General features: G+C 48.8%; 1 protein-coding gene across 3 annotated transcripts in view; it reads left to right on the top strand.

Moving 5' to 3' along the window:
- Positions 1 to 20,642, top strand: part of DLGAP4 (DLG associated protein 4) — a 134,238-nt gene that overhangs the window by 67,042 nt on the left and 46,554 nt on the right. The window contains exon 1 of one of the 3 annotated variants that reach the window (XM_044297324.1): positions 18,074 to 18,199. The exons of 1 other annotated variant lie outside the window; for it this stretch is intronic. In XM_044297324.1, coding sequence (XP_044153259.1) covers positions 18,193 to 18,199 — 7 coding nt within the window. In that variant the 5' untranslated portion in view covers positions 18,074 to 18,192. Of the gene's footprint in view, positions 1 to 18,073; positions 18,200 to 18,288; positions 18,437 to 20,642 lie in introns of those variants that run through there. One more of the 3 variants, XM_044297323.1, reaches the window with a different exon arrangement.

Raw genomic sequence — 20,642 nt, 5'->3', positions numbered from 1 at the left:
CAGGTGCACTGCGTGATGCAAATGCATTGCGCCCCCCCGGATTCTGGACCCATTCATTTCAATAGGACTGTGTACATGTGGGTTCGTTTTCAAGCATCACATGTGCGTTGCGTGAAAATCGCAGCATGTTCTATGTTCTGTGAATGGAGCTGCATGAAAACCGCATCGCATCCACAAGTAAGTGCGGATGCGATGCATTTTTCACGGATGGCTGCTAAGAGATGTTGTTTGTATACATTCAGATTTTTATCACGCGCGTGCAAAACGCATTGCAACCACGCGATAAAAACGGAGCTGAACGTGATCGCAGGCAAAACTGAATGACTTTGCCTGCGAAATCGCGCATTTTTCACTGAACACATCCGCAACGCGATTTGCAGGTGGGCTCATAATGGGTTAGAAACATAAGAAATACTAACCACCACCGATCCCCCACCACTGCCGCTCCAGCACTGCCCGGGTCAGTGCTGCTTTCTAATTCCCATGATTTATGCTAACCTCATTCAGATGAGTGAGGCAATGGCAGACATTTCTGCAGCAAAAGCTGCCACATGTGAATGTACCCCTATTCTGCCAGTCGGGGCATTGAAAATGGTTCTTGAAAGGAATATTCCCATCTCTGACTTAGGCTACTTTCACACTAGCGTTCGGGGCTCCGCTTGTGAGTTCCGTTTGAAGGCTCTCACAAGCGGACCCGAACGCATCCGTCCAGCCCTAATGCATTCTGAGTGGATGCGGATCCGCTCAGAATGCATCAGTCTGGCAGCGTCTGTCCTCCGCTCCGCTCAGCAGGCGGACACCTGACTGCATGTAGCTTGCAGCAAAACGGATCCGTCCAGACTTACAATGTAAGTCAATGGGGACGGATCCGTTTGAAGGTGACACAATATGGCTCAATTTCAAACGGATCCGCCCCCCATTGACTTTCAATGTAAAGTCTGGACGGATCCGTTTGCAGCTACTTTCACACTTAGATTTTTTTCTACAATATAATGCAGACGGATCCGTTCTGAACGGATCCATCGTCTGCATTATATGAGCGGATCCGTCTGAGCAGACCCCAGATGGATCCGCTCTGAACGCAAGTGTGAAAGTAGCCTAATCCACAGGACTTGCCATAAAAGTCTGATAGATGCAGGTTCCACCTTTTGGGACTCACATCTATTTTGGTCCAGGCCGTGTTTGCTGGCTGTAGTGTATGGAGTTTCCTGGCTGCAGTCTATGGAGCTGTACATGGAGTTTGCTGGCTGCAGTGTATGGAGCTGTACATGGAGTTTGCTGGCTGCAGTGTATGGAGCTGCACATGGAGTTTTCTGGCTGCAGTCTATGGAGCTGCACATGGAGTTTCCTGGCTGCAGTCTATGGAGCTGCACATGGAGTTTGCTGGCTGCAGTCTATGGAGCTGCACATGGAGTTTGCTGGCTGCAGTGTATGGAGCTGTACACGGAGTTTGCTGGCTGCAGTGTATGGAGCTGTACATGGAGTTTGCTGGCTGCAGTGTATGGAGCTGTACATGGAGTTTGCTGGCTGCAGTGTATGGAGCTGTACATGGAGTTTGCTGGCTGCAGTGTATGGAGCTGTACATGGAGTTTGCTGGCTGCAGTGTATGGAGCTGTACATGGAGTTAGCTGGCTGCAGTGTATGGAGCTGTACATGGCGTTAGCTGGCTGCAGTGTATGGAGCTGCACATGGAGTTTGCTGGCTGCAGTGTATGGAGCTGCACATGGAGTTTGCTGGCTGCAGTGTATGGAGCTGCACATGGAGTTTGCTGGCTGCAGTGTATGGAGCTGTACATGGAGTTTGCTGGCTGCAGTGTATGGAGCTGTACATGGAGTTTCCTGGCTGCAGTCTATGGAGCTGCACATGGAGTTTCCTGGCTGCAGTCTATGGAGCTGCACATGGAGTTTGCTGGCTGCAGTCTATGGAGCTGCACATGGAGTTTGCTGGCTGCAGTCTATGGAGCTGCACATGGAGTTTGCTGGCTGCAGTCTATGGAGCTGCACATGGAGTTTGCTGGCTGCAGTGTATGGAGCTGTACACGGAGTTTGCTGGCTGCAGTGTATGGAGCTGTACATGGAGTTTGCTGGCTGCAGTGTATGGAGCTGTACATGGAGTTAGCTGGCTGCAGTGTATGGAGCTGTACATGGAGTTAGCTGGCTGCAGTGTATAGAGCTGCACATGGAGTTTGCTGGCTGCAGTGTATGGAGCTGCACATGGAGTTAGCTGGCTGCAGTGTATGGAGCTGTACATGGAGTTTGCTGGCTGCAGTGTATGGAGCTGTACATGGAGTTTGCTGGCTGCAGTGTATGGAGCTGTACATGGAGTTTGCTGGCTGCAGTGTATGGAGCTGTACATGGAGTTTCCTGGCTGCAGTCTATGGAGCTGCACATGGAGTTTCCTGGCTGCAGTCTATGGAGCTGCACATGGAGTTTGCTGGCTGCAGTCTATGGAGCTGTACATGGAGTTTCCTGGCTGCAGTCTATGGAGCTGCACATGGAGTTTGCTGGCTGCAGTGTATGGAGCTGTACATGGAGTTAGCTGGCTGCAGTGTATGGAGCTGTACATGGAGTTTGCTGGCTGCAGTGTATGGAGCTGTACATGGAGTTTGCTGGCTGCAGTGTATGGAGCTGTACATGGAGTTTGCTGGCTGCAGTGTATGGAGCTGTACATGGAGTTTGCTGGCTGCAGTGTATGGAGCTGTACATGGAGTTTGCTGGCTGCAGTCTATGGAGCTGCACATGGAGTTTCCTGGCTGCAGTCTATGGAGCTGCACATGGAGTTTGCTGGCTGCAGTCTATGGAGCTGCACATGGAGTTTGCTGGCTGCAGTCTATGGAGCTGCACATGGAGTTTGCTGGCTGCAGTGTATGGAGCTGCACATGGAGTTTGCTGGCTGCAGTGTATGGAGCTGTACATGGAGTTTCCTGGCTGCAGTCTATGGAGCTGCACATGGAGTTTGCTGGCTGCAGTGTATGGAGCTGTACATGGAGTTTCCTGGCTGCAGTCTATGGAGCTGTACACGGAGTTTGCTGGCTGCAGTGTATGGAGCTGTACATGGAGTTTGCTGGCTGCAGTGTATGGAGCTGTACATGGAGTTTGCTGGCTGCAGTGTATGGAGCTGTACATGGAGTTTGCTGGCTGCAGTCTATGGAGCTGTACATGGAGTTAGCTGGCTGCAGTCTATGGAGCTGTACATGGAGTTTGCTGGCTGCAGTGTATGGAGCTGCACATGGAGTTTGCTGGCTGCAGTGTATGGAGCTGTACATGGAGTTTGCTGGCTGCAGTGTATGGAGCTGTACATGGAGTTAGCTGGCTGCAGTGTATGGAGCTGTACATGGAGTTTGCTGGCTGCAGTCTATGGAGCTGTACATGGAGTTAGCTGGCTGCAGTCTATGGAGCTGTACATGGAGTTTGCTGGCTGCAGTGTATGGAGCTGCACATGGAGTTTGCTGGCTGCAGTGTATGGAGCTGTACATGGAGTTTGCTGGCTGCAGTGTATGGAGCTGTACATGGAGTTAGCTGGCTGCAGTGTATGGAGCTGTACATGGAGTTAGCTGGCTGCAGTGTATGGAGCTGCACATGGAGTTTGCTGGCTGCAGTGTATGGAGCTGCACATGGAGTTTGCTGGCTGCAGTGTATGGAGCTGTACATGGAGTTTGCTGGCTGCAGTGTATGGAGCTGTACATGGAGTTTGCTGGCTGCAGTGTATGGAGCTGTACATGGAGTTTGCTGGCTGCAGTGTATGGAGCTGTACATGGAGTTTTGCTGGCTGCAGTGTATGTATGTGCATACTCGGCTCTCTCCATTTCCTTCTATTAGAGTGGACTTGACTGTTCTGTGCACGTTGCGGTATACTCATAGTTTTTCTGTGCAGCGTAGTACAGCACCAGTAAAGTGTAGAAGATTTCACTATTCTCACGTTCACTTTGTAGGTTTTTTCTGTGTGGAAATTGACCTGCATTAAGGATTTCAGTTACGCTGGGTTTAGACCTGAGCGTACTTGAACGTACGCTCTCTATGCGCGATTGTACGGGCGTTTGCAATCGCGCATACAGAGACAAGCAAACGCCCATTGTCGCGCGTTCCCGCTGAAGTGTATGTACGGGAAAGCGCGACAAGACGCCCCAAAGAAGCTCCTGTACTTCTTGGGGCGTCCGGCGTTTTACTGTGCGATTGTACGCGCTGTAAAACGCTCAGGTGAGAACCCTTCCCATAGGGAATCATTGCTTCTTGCCTGTTTAGCGTTTTACAGCGCGTAGGAATGCGCTGTAAAATGCTCAGGTCTGAACCCAGCCATATGCCTGTGGTTTTAGCTGCAGATTTCGCCCTTTTCATTGGAAGGGCGAGATCTGCACAAAAAACTGTAAATCCGCACGGATGTTTGTTATCTCACCTGCACCCATGTACAGGCGGTCTAGTAGAAGTGGAGAGAGCCGAGCATGCGCCGCTACCTGTCCATTCACCGCAGCTGCGAGATGGGGCCCCGTTCTTGAGATCGGTCAGGGAGAGGCCATAAATGGGGTACCCCCTTAAGAGGTGACTAATGACCACGGCAGTGGTGCTCCGGCTCCCCATGTGGCGATTGGAGGAGCCGGAGCTTGTGTGCAGTAGCCCCTGTCTTTGTGAATGACCGGAGGCTGCTGCATAGTATTTCCTATGGAGCCCTTGCCAGTAATAGGGCTCCATAGGAAACAAGCAATTTTCTCATAGACTCCAATGCTCATACACACCCCAGAATGGTATCAATGAAAAGTTCAGATCGCCCCGCAAAAAATGAGCCCCCGCACAGCTCCGTACACATAATTACAAAAAAGTTATAGGGGTCAAAATAGGGCGACAAAAAAATAACAGATTTATTTACCACATTTAAATTTTTTTATCACTATTAAAACGCAAGAAAAACTATACATATAAGGTATCGCCGGATTCGTACTGACCTGTAGAATAAAAGTAACTGTTCATTTTTATCGCATGTCGTAAATTTTTTAAAAAAAACGTAAAACTGTGGTGGAATTGCTTTTTTTTTGCAATCTCCCGCTTCTCACTAAATCATATGCAATATTAAATGGTGGAGTTGGAAAATACAACTTATCCCGCAAGAAGCAAGATCTCATATGTCTGTGTGAACAGACAAATAAAAAAGTTATGGCTCTGGGAAGGCAGGGAAAAAAAAGGGGGTTAGTCAGCACCTCCCAGTGCGCAGGTGCACGCCGCCATGGCAAAGACCTAAAGGAAAAAAAGAGACAATGCAGCAGCACCCTGCAAATCAGACAAAGTACAACAATGCTTACAAACATGATGGTGCTAATACTACGCTTATTTATAAAAGCGAGATGCTTGGACAATGCATTTTGTACAAAACCATTTAAGCCCGTCTGCCGAACGTCAAGGCGATCTCTGTTAGACGGGTCCTAACACTAAATACTACCTGTTATGCGCCATAATGACCGCCATAAAATTCAGGGAGTGGATCCAACATGCATGTGGGTCCAACACTCCCTGAATTTTATGGCGGTCATTATGGCGCATAACAGGTAGTATTTAGTGTTAGGACCCGTCTAACAGAGATCGCCTTGACGTTCGGCAGACGGGCTTAGATGGTTTTGTACAAAATGCATTGTCCAAGCATCTCGCTTTTAAAAAAAAGCGTAGTGTTAGCACCATCATTTTTGTAAGCATTGTTGTACTTTGTCTGATTTGCAGAGTGCTGCTGCATTGTCTCTTTTTTTCCTCTGGGAAGGCAGGGAGCGCAAAATGAAAACCCAAAAAACAAATAAAAAAACCTCAGTGGGTTAAAGGGTTAATAACTTCTGCTGACAAACCCTGTAAATACAGGGCCCATTATTTACAGTACTTGTTCTTCTCATTGAGGAGGGGGTGGGGCGTAATTTTGGGCAGAATAGTGCGGGAGATAAGGGATTGTGGTGATTCTGCACAGATCTAGGCCCCCCCCCCTCCTCCATCCCGTTAAGCCGCCCCTCACCGTGTCTGATGAATCGGCCGCAGTGCCGCACACAGCTAGGGGCACCCGGGAGAAGTCCAGGCGTTCTCCCCTATGTATCCGGGAGCCTCCCTGACAGTCTGAGAGGGCTGGCGGACATACCATAGGTGCAAAATGTAAGGGCAAGTTCACACGGCTGATTTTCAAAAACATGCTTAAAAAAATAGCGTGGAATCGGCGTGTTATTTTTTTCAGCACGGTTTTTACGCATTTTTAATGGAGTTTTTAACACATCTTTTTTTTTTTAACCAAGGGGTGTTTGCTTCAATACAAAGCTGCATTTACAGCCTGAGATTTTCTAAGCAGATCGGCGCCAAAAAACGTGCAGAAAACACACACACAAAAACGCATGGATTTTGGAGCTGTTTTTTTTTCAGCTTCCCATTGATTTCAATGGCAGATTCAGCACGGATTCTGCCCCAAGATGGGGGGCGCAACTCCCCCCCCCCCCCATGTTTCTTTTTTAACAGTGAGTTTTTTGTGTGGATTTTGAGGCAGAAATGCTGCCAAATCTGCACCATAACCCTGGGTTCATCAGACCTGAGCGTTCTCAAACGTACGCTCTGTATGCGCGATTGTACCGGCGTTTACAATCGCGCATACAGAGACAGGCGAACACACATTGTTGCGCGTTCCCGAATATCTATGTATGGGAACGCGCGACAAAACGCCCCAAAAAAGCTCAAGAACTTGTTTGAGCCTCGGGCGTTTTACAGCGCGATCATACGCGCTGTAAAACGCCCAGGTGAGAACCATTCCCATTGGGAAGCATTGGTTTCTCCTTGTTGAGCATTTTACAGCGCGTAGGAACGCGCTGTAAAACGCTCAGGTGTGAACTTAGGGTAAGACTCTGCGTGAACTGACCCTAAGGCTGCACAGGGGCCCAATAGGTAAGGGCCCCACTGCCAGCTTAAAAGCAGCTTCCTTCTGTCTATCAGGCTGCATGTCAGGGCCTAGTGGATACCAGCAACAGCAAAGGGGCCCCATACACAGGGGCCCTCTGCTGCATGTGTGAGCTCGTGCTATTGCGCCCCCTCAGGTTGCAGTGGTGAGGGACATGTGGCTCTGCAGATAGTGCCTGCTCCGCCCCTCCCCCTGTACACGGGAAGGGTCCTCTGTCGCCTAGGAAACATGGTCGGCTTCAACCGCTTCCTTCCACAGCAGCAGGTGGACGGCCCGCCATAGGACGGTAACGTCTCCCTTGTAGCTGTGTCTGTCTCTTTAAGAAATAGATGGTGGGGAAATAATAAAAAGCCGCTGGCTTCACGCTGGCCTTTTAACCGGCTACGTCATCGTGAGTAAGACTAAGCCCCGCCCCCTCCGGTGTCATGACGTTACAACTGGGCGGAGTCTTAGAGCCGGGCTTTAACCCAAGCGGCCCCTCCTCTTAAAGGGGAGACGCTGCAGAGGGAGCAGGCAGGAGGGTGAGTGTCCGTGTCTGTCCCTTGTCTCTCTCGCTCTGTCACCGCTCCTTCCCCCACATCACCCCGGTGCCCGGAGCAGTGCCCTCCGCCTGCCGCCCCGTCTCCGGCCTGATCGCAGTGGGAGCCTCCACAGGGCTTTCTTCAGCACGACGGTTTCCTATGAATGAATAGGGCGGATCCCCCTTGTCCGTATTCTGCACGTCTATCCACCATCACCACCCCGACCTATTCTCCGATCTGGCACCTGGACCCCTTTGTGCCCATCCGCTAGAGACCCCCGGAGCCCCTCCCCGTCTCTCCCACTCACTGATTCCATCATCCTGGCTTTGTTTCAAGAGCTGTGGAGGCAATGTGAGTGCACCGTTTTCTGGATTCTGTGTGTTGTGCCCCTCCTGCATGGCATGCCCTCCATACCCACCCTGATGGTGCCCGGAGCAGCTCCGGTGATGGCTGAAGCCCCCTCTTCCTTCTCCATCCTCTCCCCTTGTGCTGTGGAGCTGCTATGGCAGTGATGCCAGCCGGAGAAGGTGGCATATCTCTATAGACCCATTATCATTCACATCACCCACCAGCGGGCATCAGTCTGATCCCTCTATTTCTGGCATGTCTTCATGCCAAGTCACCTCGCATGTTTTTTTGTTTTTTGGGGTTGTGGGAGGATACCCATGTGAAAGTGCCACCCATGACTACTGGAGCCCTGGCATAGATCTGTTCTGCTGGCAGATTTTTCTCCCCTCCGTAGTCTTGGCGCGGACACGGTTAACTGTGAGGCTGGCATGGAGATTTGGGCCACGCTCTTACTATACTGGAGAAGTGCAGTCATTCACGGCGCTGTGCCAGGCCTGCTGCCCGCCCCAGGAATAGTTTATATATATATATTGGGGTGGGTGCTTTGCTTGCTTTTTTTATTCAATTTATTTAATAATTTATTTATTGCATGCAACGGTTATTGTCACCCCAGTGCCAGTTGGCAGTGCTTCCCTTACTGGCGCATGGCATCTAGATTGGCACCATTCATGCCGAGTCTGGGTTACGTTGCTGGCTGGACGTGGCATATGACACATGTCTGGGTATACATGCCTGAACCTGGTTAAGGAAAATACTAATTAACACCGCGCACTGTTCATTTCGTATGGTGCCAGGCGGCGCTCTCTGTGTGTGTGCCCGTTGATCTCTGGACGGGGGTTTTGCCCGCCTGTGCCTGTGATGTTTTCTGGGACGCTGTGGGGATTCCTGTTTGTGCGTCTCTCTGCGGTGGTCTCTTGTCAGTCGCTCAGATGTCTGATGCTGCTCCATGTGGTGTCAGTCTGGGTTTTTCCTGTTATTGGTGTGGCGCTTTTAATAGCTAGTAGGGAGCGGGTGTCCGGACAGCGGGGATCGCAGGCTAATATCACGCGAGTGACTATTCTGTCCGGATGCGATCCGTTTTGCGGACAGACAGCATCCGGACGGAGTCCTGACCCATTCATCTCAATGGGTCTGTGCGCATCTTTGAGAGCAGGAAAAAATCACAGCATGTTCTATGGACTTAAAGGGTTTGTCTTTGTCCATGTTGCTTCCTTGGCTGGCTGGGTTAGTTTTTCCATCACTTTTTTACAGTTATCGTTTCCATAGTTACGACCACCTTGTAATCCAGCATCAGTGGTCGTGATTGCATACTATAGGAAAAAGCACCAGCCTATGGTCCCGGCCACCAGAGAGGCTGGCACTTTTTTCTACAGTTTGCAGGATGGTGGTAACCATGGAAACCAGCAGTGTATAATGTAATGGAGAAAATAATCCAGCCAGCAAAGGAGGCAATATGGACAATCACAATACATTAGTAAGTGTCTTGTATTAACTGGCTGTACATAATAAATACCATTTGCTGAAGGGAGGCAACCCCTTTAATTCACACGAGCGATACGGAGTCGGGGTCTGTTCTGGTTCAATCCGTTTTGTTTGCGTTCTGAGTGTCATTTTTTATTTTTTTTTGCATGGGTGCAATACATTTTTGATACGTTTTTCAAATGCGTAAAGAATAACACTCAGCATCTCTTAGCAATCCTCCGTGAGAAACGCTTTTTATCCGGAAGTCTTCCGTTTTTTTTCATGCAAGCCCTGTTCACTTCTGTGGAGCCAGATCTGCGAGAAAAACGCACAATATAGAAGATGCTGCGATTTATTATTATTATTATTATATTTTTTTTTCCTGAACGCAAAGATAATGGGTGAAAAAAAGGTGTGCACGGACCTATTAAGATGTATGGTCCGAGATGAATCGCTTCCCGGTGGGAATGGGGCCTTATAGGTGGGCCTTGTGGAGGTAAGATGGGGTCAGATGGAAGGACTGCTCAGTATGGGGTCACCCCACCACAGCTGTTACTACTCCTGTTACTGGTGCCGGGGAGCAGCTGCCACAACACAGGGTCAGCCGGGGGCATCCCGTGCGCCACCTTTATCAAAGGTCGCAGAGTTGTTTGCTAGCAGAATATCCAGTGATCGCTATGGTGGACAGGTCTTCACTGCCAAGGACATTTTTCCTATCACTGGATAAATTGGGAGGAGGTTTAGCAAGAACGGTGCTTTCTGCGCCAGTCCTGATATCCCTTTTGCTGCCGGAGGATGCGCCTAATTTATGACGAGGCGCAGGACGGTTCATAATTTGGCGCATCCTCCGGCAGACCATGCGCCTAGACGGTAATGTACAGCAGCTCTGCGCTACCGTAGATTTCAGGCTTCATTTGCACCAGAAAGCTGGCATAAATGAAGATAAATTTGCCACCTCTCCATCCTGCCCTTGTCACACCCCCTTTCTGAAAAGTGGCGTAAAAACTTCCCATTTAAACAATAGCAAACATGTAGTGCCTTTTTTTTTTTTTTTTTTTTTTTTTACTTTTTTATGGCGCTTTTCTGATGCAGGGAGATGATAAATCTCCCCCGTTGTGTCCAAGTATTTTCTTGGTTCGTAAACAGTGTCCACCTACCTCTCCCCCTTCAAATTCGCAAAAATATTCAGGGTTCTGGCTTCTAACTTCATAGGCATGGCAGTCAGGATCTGGAGCACTGCTGGTAATGGATGGGTATATGTGCCGCCATTACCTCTGCTCTACAAGCGTTTCATTGGTCCAGAACATCTCCTCCTACTAGTAGTCTGGGAAAACCTCAGACCAAACATGGATGCCACCTGTGTTGTGCCAAGGGTTTTTCACGGATCCAATGGGCATGTTTGGTCCGCTCCAAAGTAGTGTGCGTCTTCGTGGGTTTATCCACTGACGCCTTTAAACGGTCCGCATCCATTCAACTTTTTTTGTCGATCGGATGTGGCCCCATTCATTTCAGTAGATATTGCATCTGTATGTCCATTCCGCGGTCCCCAAAAACATGTCCTATTCATGTCCATTTTGTGGCATTTCTAACAGGGAAGGACGTGCTGATCCTCTAAATGTGCAACGCACATGACCGGTATTCCTATTTTGCAGATTCGCAATTTGCGGACTGCAAAGCGGATACGTTTGTGTAGTTGCCCCCTGATTCACTGAAGTGTATACTATACAAGGCCTAACTTTGCTGCGTTCATATTTCGACTTTTCCTGCATAAATAACCTGAATTTTTTTATTAGTCCGCTTTCCTTTGTACCTGCCTGGGGGAATATGGCGAGGTAGACGTTTTACTATGTGGCGGGTTTCAGGCCGATCCAGGGCTTTTCATCAACCGACTGAGCAGAATGGATTTGAAGATAGAATTCCCCTTCAAGGGTTTTGAGGACCTTATTTGACCCAATAATTTAGTACGCAGGAAGGGTCTTAAGTGCAGGTAGTCGCGTGCTAACTGATCTGTTTAGCTGTTTATTGGATTTAATGGGGGGGGGGGGGGGGGAGCTCTCAATGTGAGGTCAGGCCTCCGGATTATGCCCTGCCGTCTTTTACGGGTGATGTAGAAGATGGAGGCAGAGGTAACAGTGAGACTCAAAGGCTAAAGAGAGCATTTCTAGGGGACAATGTGTCCCTAAGGGCTCATGTGCGGCCCGTGCCCGTATTGCGGCCTGAAAACTGTGGGCGCCGGCCGTCTGCACACAGTATCACGGAGGCGGACCCATTCACGTCTGCAATCCAGAAGATATAGAGAAGAGGCACGGAGCAGAAGGGCGCGGAAGCACTACGGAGCGCTTCCGTGGCATTTCGGTTTACAAAAAAAATAGAATATGCTTTATTTTATTTGCGTTGCAGACGGATCGCTGACCCAAATGGTTCTGCATCCGCCAGCGCAGGCCACACGAATGGTGCCTCTGGATTAGGGACCACAATTTGCGATCCACAAGAGACAGTCCACACCACAAAAAATAAAACATGGTCTATTTTCTTATTTTTTGCCGTGCGGAGCCACGGTCCAAAATCCCATTGAAGTGCTTCGTAGTGCCTCCGCTCCGCATCTTGAGGTCTGTGGTCCCATTCAAGTCAATAGGTCCACATCCATGATATGGAGTGCACATCGCCGGTGCCCGTATATTGCGGACCCGCTGTATGCAGGCCGCAGTACGGGCCACACACGCTTGGGTGCATGAGCCCTAAATATGCTCATGCCTGACACTGCCAATCAAAGTACAGAGGGCGCGGCTGTTGCAGGGAGAACAGAGCCTCTAGGTGTAATGGCAACGCCCCCGTTGCTCCTAGAGGCTCATTTGCATATATGAAACCATCCCTTTTCTCAGCAATGCGGGCACATATGAACATGGGACCAACACAGATGCCTTTAGCTGCCAAGTCCACTTGCAATACGTCAGCTGAACCCAACAATTATTGATAAGACTAGTCGGTCATCTAATATCTATGGGGCTCTTCACTGGTATCCAGTTTTAGGGGATCGGGCAGGTGGATTTCAGCATGCCCAATCCTTTTGTTGTGGGTGCGGCAAGCTGTGCCTTTTTCCCCTCTCCGTATTCGGCACACATGCATGCTTGGCAACACTCGGTGTGCATGTGTATGGCCAGCCTTAGGGCAATTGGATTGCTTAGTAATGTGGATTCTGGTCACGTACCATCATTTCACGACACCACGCTCGGGTACCTTTATACCATGTAGGTCCACATGGCCACTCTATTCCCTGCGCAGGTATCTGTGTACTCGGGGAGCACCAACCCCTTATCAAAATAAATGAAAGTTCCCATGGGAGGTGCTCACTAGTTCTCTGAGACTAGTTCTCTGATAGTTTGGCACTCTTGATACTTTGTGGCACCACGTGGATCTACAGTATATAAAAAGTTCCGTGAGATCACTCCTTGTAGGGTGAGTAAAGCATACTGCACGTAGAATGATGTCATCATTTCCACAGCTGCCCCTCGCCTCTGCTGAAGCTGTGTTGCCCTCTCTCCATTCCCTAGTGCTGTAAATCTGCAGATGTCCACTTGAAGTGTTGACATGTGAGTGTTGCTTGATTTAGGGTTTAGTGCGCAATGTCAGGAGTTTGCATACTGTGTGATCTTTGACCCACGAATTTGCTCAAGCCCTGCTACCGAGGACAAAAGGACACCTGAGTATACAGAGAAGCGTATCGTGTGGGGATGTCGGTGAGCGTCAGCTCTGCAGGATGCAGTTACTCGTTAGGGATCAGTCCTGTTACTACTTTGTATCTTGTTGTGAGCTCCTCTAATTAGCGCTGCGCTGTGAACCTCCTTGTTCAGGCAGCCACCAGGTGAATACCAGAAGGGTAGAGCGGTGACAGCTGTCAGCACCTACGTGTGATGGAAGAAATAGTTCTACATGTACAGGAGGTGTGTGAAAAAGGCTGCAAAGTAAGAAAATAGAAGTGTTAATGGTTCAAATGTATAAATTAACAGAAGGTAAAGTGAATCAATGAGCGAGAACTCTAAATCCAATCAGTATTTGGTGTGACCACCCTTTGCCTCAATTCTCCCAAGTTCAGTTGCATGCAGATTTTATAGGAGCTCGTCGGGGAGGTTGTTCCAAACATTTTGAAGAACTAACCACAGATCTTCTGTGGATTTCGGCTTGTTCCACTCCTTCTGTCTCTTCATGTAATCCCAAAAAGACTTGATAATGTTGAGATCAGGGCTCTGTGGGAGCCATATCATCACATCCGGGACTCCTTGTTCTTCTTTACTCTGAAGATAGACCCTTAAAGGAGGTTGTCTCACTTCACAAATAGCATTTATCATGTAGAGAAAGTTAATACAAGGCACTTACTAATGTATTGTGATTGTCCATATTGCTTCCTTTGCTGGCTTGATTTAATTTTTCCATCACAGGAGGTTATGACCAACCTGAAATCCAGCAGTGGGGGTCGTGCTTGCACATTATAGTGCAGGCCTCTCTGGTGGCTGGGACTGTGGGAGCGTGCATAGGCACGCATGTGCTGCAGATCCTGTCCCAGCCACCACTGCAGATGATAATATATGGCTGGGATGGGATCTGCTGCGGAATGTGTTCCGTATGCATTCCGTTTCCGTTCCCCCCCCCCCCCCAAAAAAACGGAACACATACGGAAATGCATCTGTATGTCTTCCGTTTCCGTTCCGTTTTTTCTGAACCATCTATTGAAAATGTTATGGCCAGCCCAATTTTTTTCTATGTAATTACTGTATACTGTACATGGCATACGGAAAAACGGAAAGGAAACACAACGGAACTCAAAAACGGAACAACGGATCCGTGAAAAATGGACCGCAAAAAACAATAAAAGCCATACGGTCGTGTGAACTAGGCACCGGCTGTGTGCACCCCGCAATCCGGGAGATGCGGTGCGGAACGGAGGCACGGATCAGAGGCCCATGGAAGCACTACAGAGTGCTTCCGTGGGTTTTCTGTCCGTGCCTTTGCACCGCAAAAAAGTAGTGCATGTAATACTTTTTTGCGGTGCGGACCCCATTCAAGTGAATGGGTCCGAGATCTGCATGCGGCGGCCCCACGGCCGGTGCCTGTGCATTGCAGACCGCAGCAACGGCCCAGGTACTTAGCGCTCATGTGCTGGCCAGGCCCATGCTGCAATTTTTGTCTCGCAATGCACGGGCACCGACCACGGGGCCGCCGCATGCAGATCTCGGACCCATCCACTTGAATGGGATCCGCACCGCAAAAAAGTATTACATGCACTACTTTTTTGCGGTGCAGAGGCACGGACAGAAAAACCACGGAAGCACTCTGTAGGGCTTCCGATCCGTGCCTCCGTTCCGCACCGCATCTCCCGGATTGTGGACCCATTTAAGTGAATGGGCCCTCATCCGTGATGTGGGGTGCACACGGGCCTAAAACTTTTCCACAGTACTGAACATGGAAGCCTCATGCATCAAAACCGTCTTGGAGAGAAATCTAGCTTTCTTACTGGTAGCAGGCAATGTGCTCAGCGGCGTCGGCCAGAAGCCCCATTATTGATTCCGTACTAGGGTTCTTGTGCGGTGTTGCCGGACAGGAAGGATACTGGACAGTGATATTTCATGATTCTTCTGATCATAGTAGACATTGGTAAGGAGACAATTGTAGGCAGATTGCTTCCATAAAGAAGTGCTCCAAACATTCATCTGTATGGCTGCCCTTGTATAATAATTCTGCTCTTGCAAATAAAACCTTGTGTATTAAAGGGGTATTCCAACTTACATCAGTGAATCACAGTCCGCACACATACCCATCCACACATCAGTGGCTTTCCACGGACTGTGGGTCCGGGTTGACACGGCAGAAACATGTCCGATTTTTGTCCATGATTACGGATCCATCGCACACATAGTAGTTTATGGATCTGTGAAAGCCACGGATACAATACGGATACCATCCCTGTTTGGTCCTTGGTTTTCACAGACCATTGGTAGGAGATGCTCTTCAAACCAATTTTCAGCCTGGCCGTGGATGACACATGGACACCCGGACCAAACACGCATTCTTCGCGGATGAACTACTTACTGAGCATCTTGTAACTGATGCCGTCACGGACACCGACGCTCATCGGCATTGTGCCAAGAGTCAGACCCCTGCTGATCAAATATCAATGACTGCTCCTGAGAACAGGCCATCAGTGTTCTAAAGTCGGGATACCCCTTTAAGTTCTTTCGTCATTACTGCACTCCAAGGCCTCATGCACATGACCAAATGTATTTTGCAGTCCGCAAAACGCGGATCCTGGCTGTGTGCATCCCGCATTTTCCTCTTCTACGTGTCCCGCACTATGTCCGATAAATGGACAAATGTTGGACGTGTTCTATGCGGAGCTGACATACGGATGCAGATATCGCACGGTGTGCTGTCCGTGTCTTTTTCGGCCCGACTGAAATGAATGGGTCCTCCTCTTATCCGCAAAAATATGGTGTTGCGTGCATAGGGCCTAAGGCTGAGTTCACTTCTCCATGGTGGATACCATATTTCTCTTCAGTCATCGGAGCAGAAAGATTAAATTCTGGTTGTGACCTCACACAGTGGACGCCAGTGGTGCCCTGCTGACTCCATCGGCAAGTTGGGCTAGTTAGGGCACACGCAGGCAAACTTATTTTTTGTCCGTTCAATATTCTTATTATTTTTTTGCGGAACTATTCACTTCATTGGCCCCCCCCCCCCCAAAGAAAACGGAAATGACGTGCGTCTGCATGGATACCCGATTATTGTGCACATTACAGACAAGGATAGGACAGTTCTATTATGGGCCAGCTGTTCCGTGACGCAAAATACGCAATGCACACAGCCAGTATCCATGTTTTGCCACTGCAAAACAACAACCGTCATGTGCTTGAGCCCTAAGGATAACTAATGGCACCTTTGGGCCTCATGAACATATTACGGCTTGTTATAGGGCACTTGGGGAGCATATAGCCTTACGATAACTCCTTAGGATGGAAATGCACATCGGAAAAATCCGGTTTGTATATAACGCAGAAGTCCAAAGGCTGAGCCAACCGTCAGCACATGGATTTACCCCCCATTTAGTTGGGCACGGCCAAGAATGGACATGGAAATAGTATTGTTTTTCTGCCATGCAGGTTTGATATCCACACACAGGAAAATCTGCGCCGTTTAAACTAGAGCGCGGATTCCTGTGAAAATCACCGCTCATGTGAACAGCCCCATAGAAATGAACGGGTCGGGATTCAGTGCGGGTGCAATGCGTTCAACTAACGCATCGCATCCGCGCGGAATACTCGCCCCGTGTGAAAGGGGCCTAAGGATAGGACATTAGTTATACTAAGGGCTCTTTCACACTTGCGTTCTTGTCTTCCAGCATAGAGTTCCGTCATCGGGGCTCTATGCCGGAACAATCCTGATCAGGATTATCCTAATGCATTCTGAATGGAGAGAAATCCGTTCAGGATGTCTTCAGTACCGGACCGGAACGTTTTTTGGCCGGAGAAAATACCGCAGCATGCTGCGCTTTTTGCTCTGGCCAAAAATCCTGAAGACTTGCCGCAAGACCGGATCCGGAATGAATGCCCATTGAAAGGCATTGATCCGGATCCGGCCTTAAGCTAAATGTCGTTTCGGCGCATTGCCGGATCCGACGTTTAGCTTTTTTAGAGTGGTTACCATGGCTGCCGGGACGCTAAAGTCCTGGCAGCCATGGTAAAGGGGAGCGGCATACTTACCGTCCGTGCGGCTCCCGGGGCGCTCCAGAGTGACGTCAGGGCGCCCCAGGCGCATGGATCACGTGATCGCATGGTACGTCATCCATGCGCATGGGGCGCCCTGACGTCATTCTGGAGCGCCCCAGGAGCCGCGCGGACTGTAAGTATACCGCTCCCCCGCTCCCCGCTCCTACTATGGCAACCAGGACTTTAATAGCGTCCTGGGTGCCATAGTAACACTGAAAGCATTTTGAAGACGGATCCGTCTTCAAATGCCTCAGTACACTTGCGTTTTTCCGGATCCGGCGTGTAATTCCGACAAGTGGAGTACACGCCGGATCCGGACAATGCAAGTGTGAAAGAGGCCTAAGGCCTCTTTCACACGAGCGTGACGGATTGGCTCCGGGTGCGTTCAGTGAAACTCGCACCATTTTGAAAGAAAGTTCAGTCAGTTTTGTCTGCGATTGCGTTCAGTTGTTCAGTTTTTTTCCACGCGGGTGCAATGCGTTTTGATGCATTTTTCACGCGCGTGATAAAAAACTGAAGGTTTACAAACAACATCTCTTAGCAACCGTCAGTGAAAAACGCATCACATCCGCACTTGCTTCCGGATGCAATGCGTTTTTCACTGAAGCCCCATTCACTTCTATGGGGCCAGGGCTGCGTGAAAAACACTGAATATAGAACATGCTGCGTTTTTCACGCAACGCAAAACTGATGCGTGAAAAAAAACGCCCTTGTACACAGACCCATTGAAATAAATGGGTCAGGATTCAGTGCGGGTGCTATGCGTTCACGTCACGCATCGCACCCGTGTGGAAAACTCACTCGTGTTAAAGGGGCCTTAGGGCTCCTATCCTTAAATACGTCCCACAGTGAACATCACTGTATACAAACCAAAGTCCACGCCCGTGAAGGCAGCTGCTCCCCAGCTGTCCACGCGTAGGTCTGCGAGCAGCTGACTGGAAGGCAATTGTGTTTGCCTCCATAATGCAGCGGCGGCAGAGAATGCATGGAGGGCGTCACTTCCTGAACTGCAGCATAGGAGGGAAATCGCATTGACTGCTGTGTGTCACACGTACACGCCCGCCCTCACTTTTCCCAGGACGTAGGAGGTCATTGAGTCCTCAGTGCCAATCGAGCAGGATCCATTATTTGGATGTAGTGTTCGCCCCTCATGTTCGCAATAATACGCCTGGCTCTGTGTGTGTACCGCACAGACATGACACATGCTGGGTGTGTATTTCTTTGCCGGTGGTTTTCTGACTCATAGCTGAATCCTGTAGTCACATGGCGCCGTCTCTTTAAAAGGGGGCGTGTCTGCCAGCTCAGTGACAGCAATGCAATTAACCCTTTTTAAGCTAAATGGAATCAAACCCACGATCCCGGAGGTAGGGATAGCTTTCCGTACTCTAGACAGTTGTCAGTGGCTTGCGGCAATCCGACCGGCGACCCAAGCCTGTGCGGTACCAGGTGCGATGCTTTTTGCCTTATATTTCCTATAGGTGATGCCTGTGTAGGACAGACCGTGCAGCATTGATTATTATTATTACAAAAAATTATATATAAAAAATACAGGGTTGGTTAATTTTTATCCTGTGGGGTGCGATGCTCTGCAGGGTGCGGTGTGTCTATGTGCCATTACTCACCACTTATGTAATTCGGAGCACAATGGGGTTGTACAGTGGATACACCCTGCTCCGCATCCTACAAGACGGAAGATTCACTTGAAGTACAGGCGAGGACGCTCGAGGTCTGTCTCTGATTCTCTGTGCGGGGCTACCAGCTTGCATCTACCGGCTACTGCATTAACCCTTTGCGTCATAGATGGCAAGGCTTGCGGCAGGGTGTAGTGTGTGAGAATTGCTGTGCAGCATCCCTGATATTAAATAGGTATCTATTATTATTATTATTATTATTATAATTATATATTTTTTTTAGCACAGGGCCAGTTTGCTTTAATTGTAGCAATAGCCCGCTTGCGTCCTTATTTCCGTGTATATGTTCCAATGTATCGGTATTATTTTATGTACAAGTATGTGTTACGTCTCTCTCTTTCCAACTGCTTGTTACTACCTCTGTAGACTGTATTTGGTGTATTACAACTCTAAAAACGTTGTCAATTAAGCACGCCCCTCATGCACACGACCGCGGACGTATTGCAATCCGCAAACCACGGATCCGCGAAGTACACACCGCTTCCATGTGCAATTTTTCTCACTCCCGTCACTAGAAAGGACTATTCTCATCCACATCACGGACGACACTAGGACATGTTCTGTAATTAGCGGAACGCACATATGGATCTGTGGGTTGTCTTTTTTTTTTTGCAGACCCATAGAAATGAATCGATCCGTGTGCAATCCTCTAAAAATGTGGATCGCACGTGGATGCAAAATACTGGACTTTTTGGGTTGTCACTCGGATTTTCCAGGCTGATAGTTGTGCATTGATAGAAACCCACTGCCTTATTACTCCATTTCCAGGTGGATTCGCCATTCTGGAGCCTCTAAGAGCTTAGGGTACTTTCACACTAGCGTTTTTCTTTTCCGGCATAGAGTTCCGTCCTAGGGGCTCAAATCCGGAAAAAAACTGATCAGTTTTATCCCCATGCATTCTGAATGGAGAGCAATCCGTTCAGGATGCATCAGGATGTCTTCAGTTCAGTCTTTCAGACTTATCAGGACGGTGATAATACCGCAGCATGCTACGGTTTTATCTCCGGCCACAAAAACTGAAGACTTGCCTGAATGCCGGGTCTGGCATTTTTTTTTTCCATCGGAATGTATTAGTGCCTGATACGGCATTCAAAACACCGGAATGCCGGATCCATCGAGCACACTGAAAAAAAGGTGAAAAATAAATAAATGCCGGATACGTTTTTCCGGATGACACCGGAAAGACGGATCCGGTATTGCAATGCATTTTTCTGACTGATCAGAATCCTGATCAGTCTTACAAATGCCATAAGTTGGCATACGTTTTGCCGGATCACTCTGCCGCAAGTGTGAAAGTACCCTAAGTGATCACCCCTCAGGGAGCTGTAATGATATTGTCACCCAACTTTCCCATGAACCGATAGAGCTGAGAAATAGCCTAATACAATTTTTATTTAAAATTTTCTTTGAATTTTTAGTGTTAGTATATGGTATTCTACCCATTGCTTTTTGGGAAATTAGAGTGTTTGGTATAATACAATTTTAACCCCTTCATGCACACGACATGATTTCATTTATATTTTTTGCTTGCAGTTGGCACACAGGCCCATTCACTTCTATGGGGTCGTGCACTCATCATGTTTTGATCAGTTTCTCTGCAAATTTATAGAGCGTGTCTTCTTGCGATCCATTTTGCGGATGAGAATAGTCCATTCTAGTGATGGGAGTGAGAAAACCACGGAAGGGATTCGTACTTTGCGCGTCTGTTGTTAGGGTCCGGCTACATGGCGACATGAGTCGCGTGACTTTTTGTTACAGAAAAGTAGCGCAACTTTTTTGTAATGATAGTCAATGGTGTCAGTGTGACGTGCGACGCGACCGTCGGCAAAAAATACGGCTTGGATGGATTTTTTTTTTTTTTTTTTCGACTGTCGCAGCATGCCGCATTGCAACGCCATTGACTATCATTACAGAAAAGTTGTGCGACTTTTCTGTAACAAGAAGTCACGCGCCACATTTCG

Source organism: Bufo gargarizans, chromosome 6 (assembly GCF_014858855.1).
Source record: "Bufo gargarizans isolate SCDJY-AF-19 chromosome 6, ASM1485885v1, whole genome shotgun sequence".
NCBI classification, from domain to species: Eukaryota; Metazoa; Chordata; class Amphibia; order Anura; family Bufonidae; genus Bufo; species Bufo gargarizans.
This window is presented reverse-complemented; position numbering and strand designations above follow the sequence as displayed.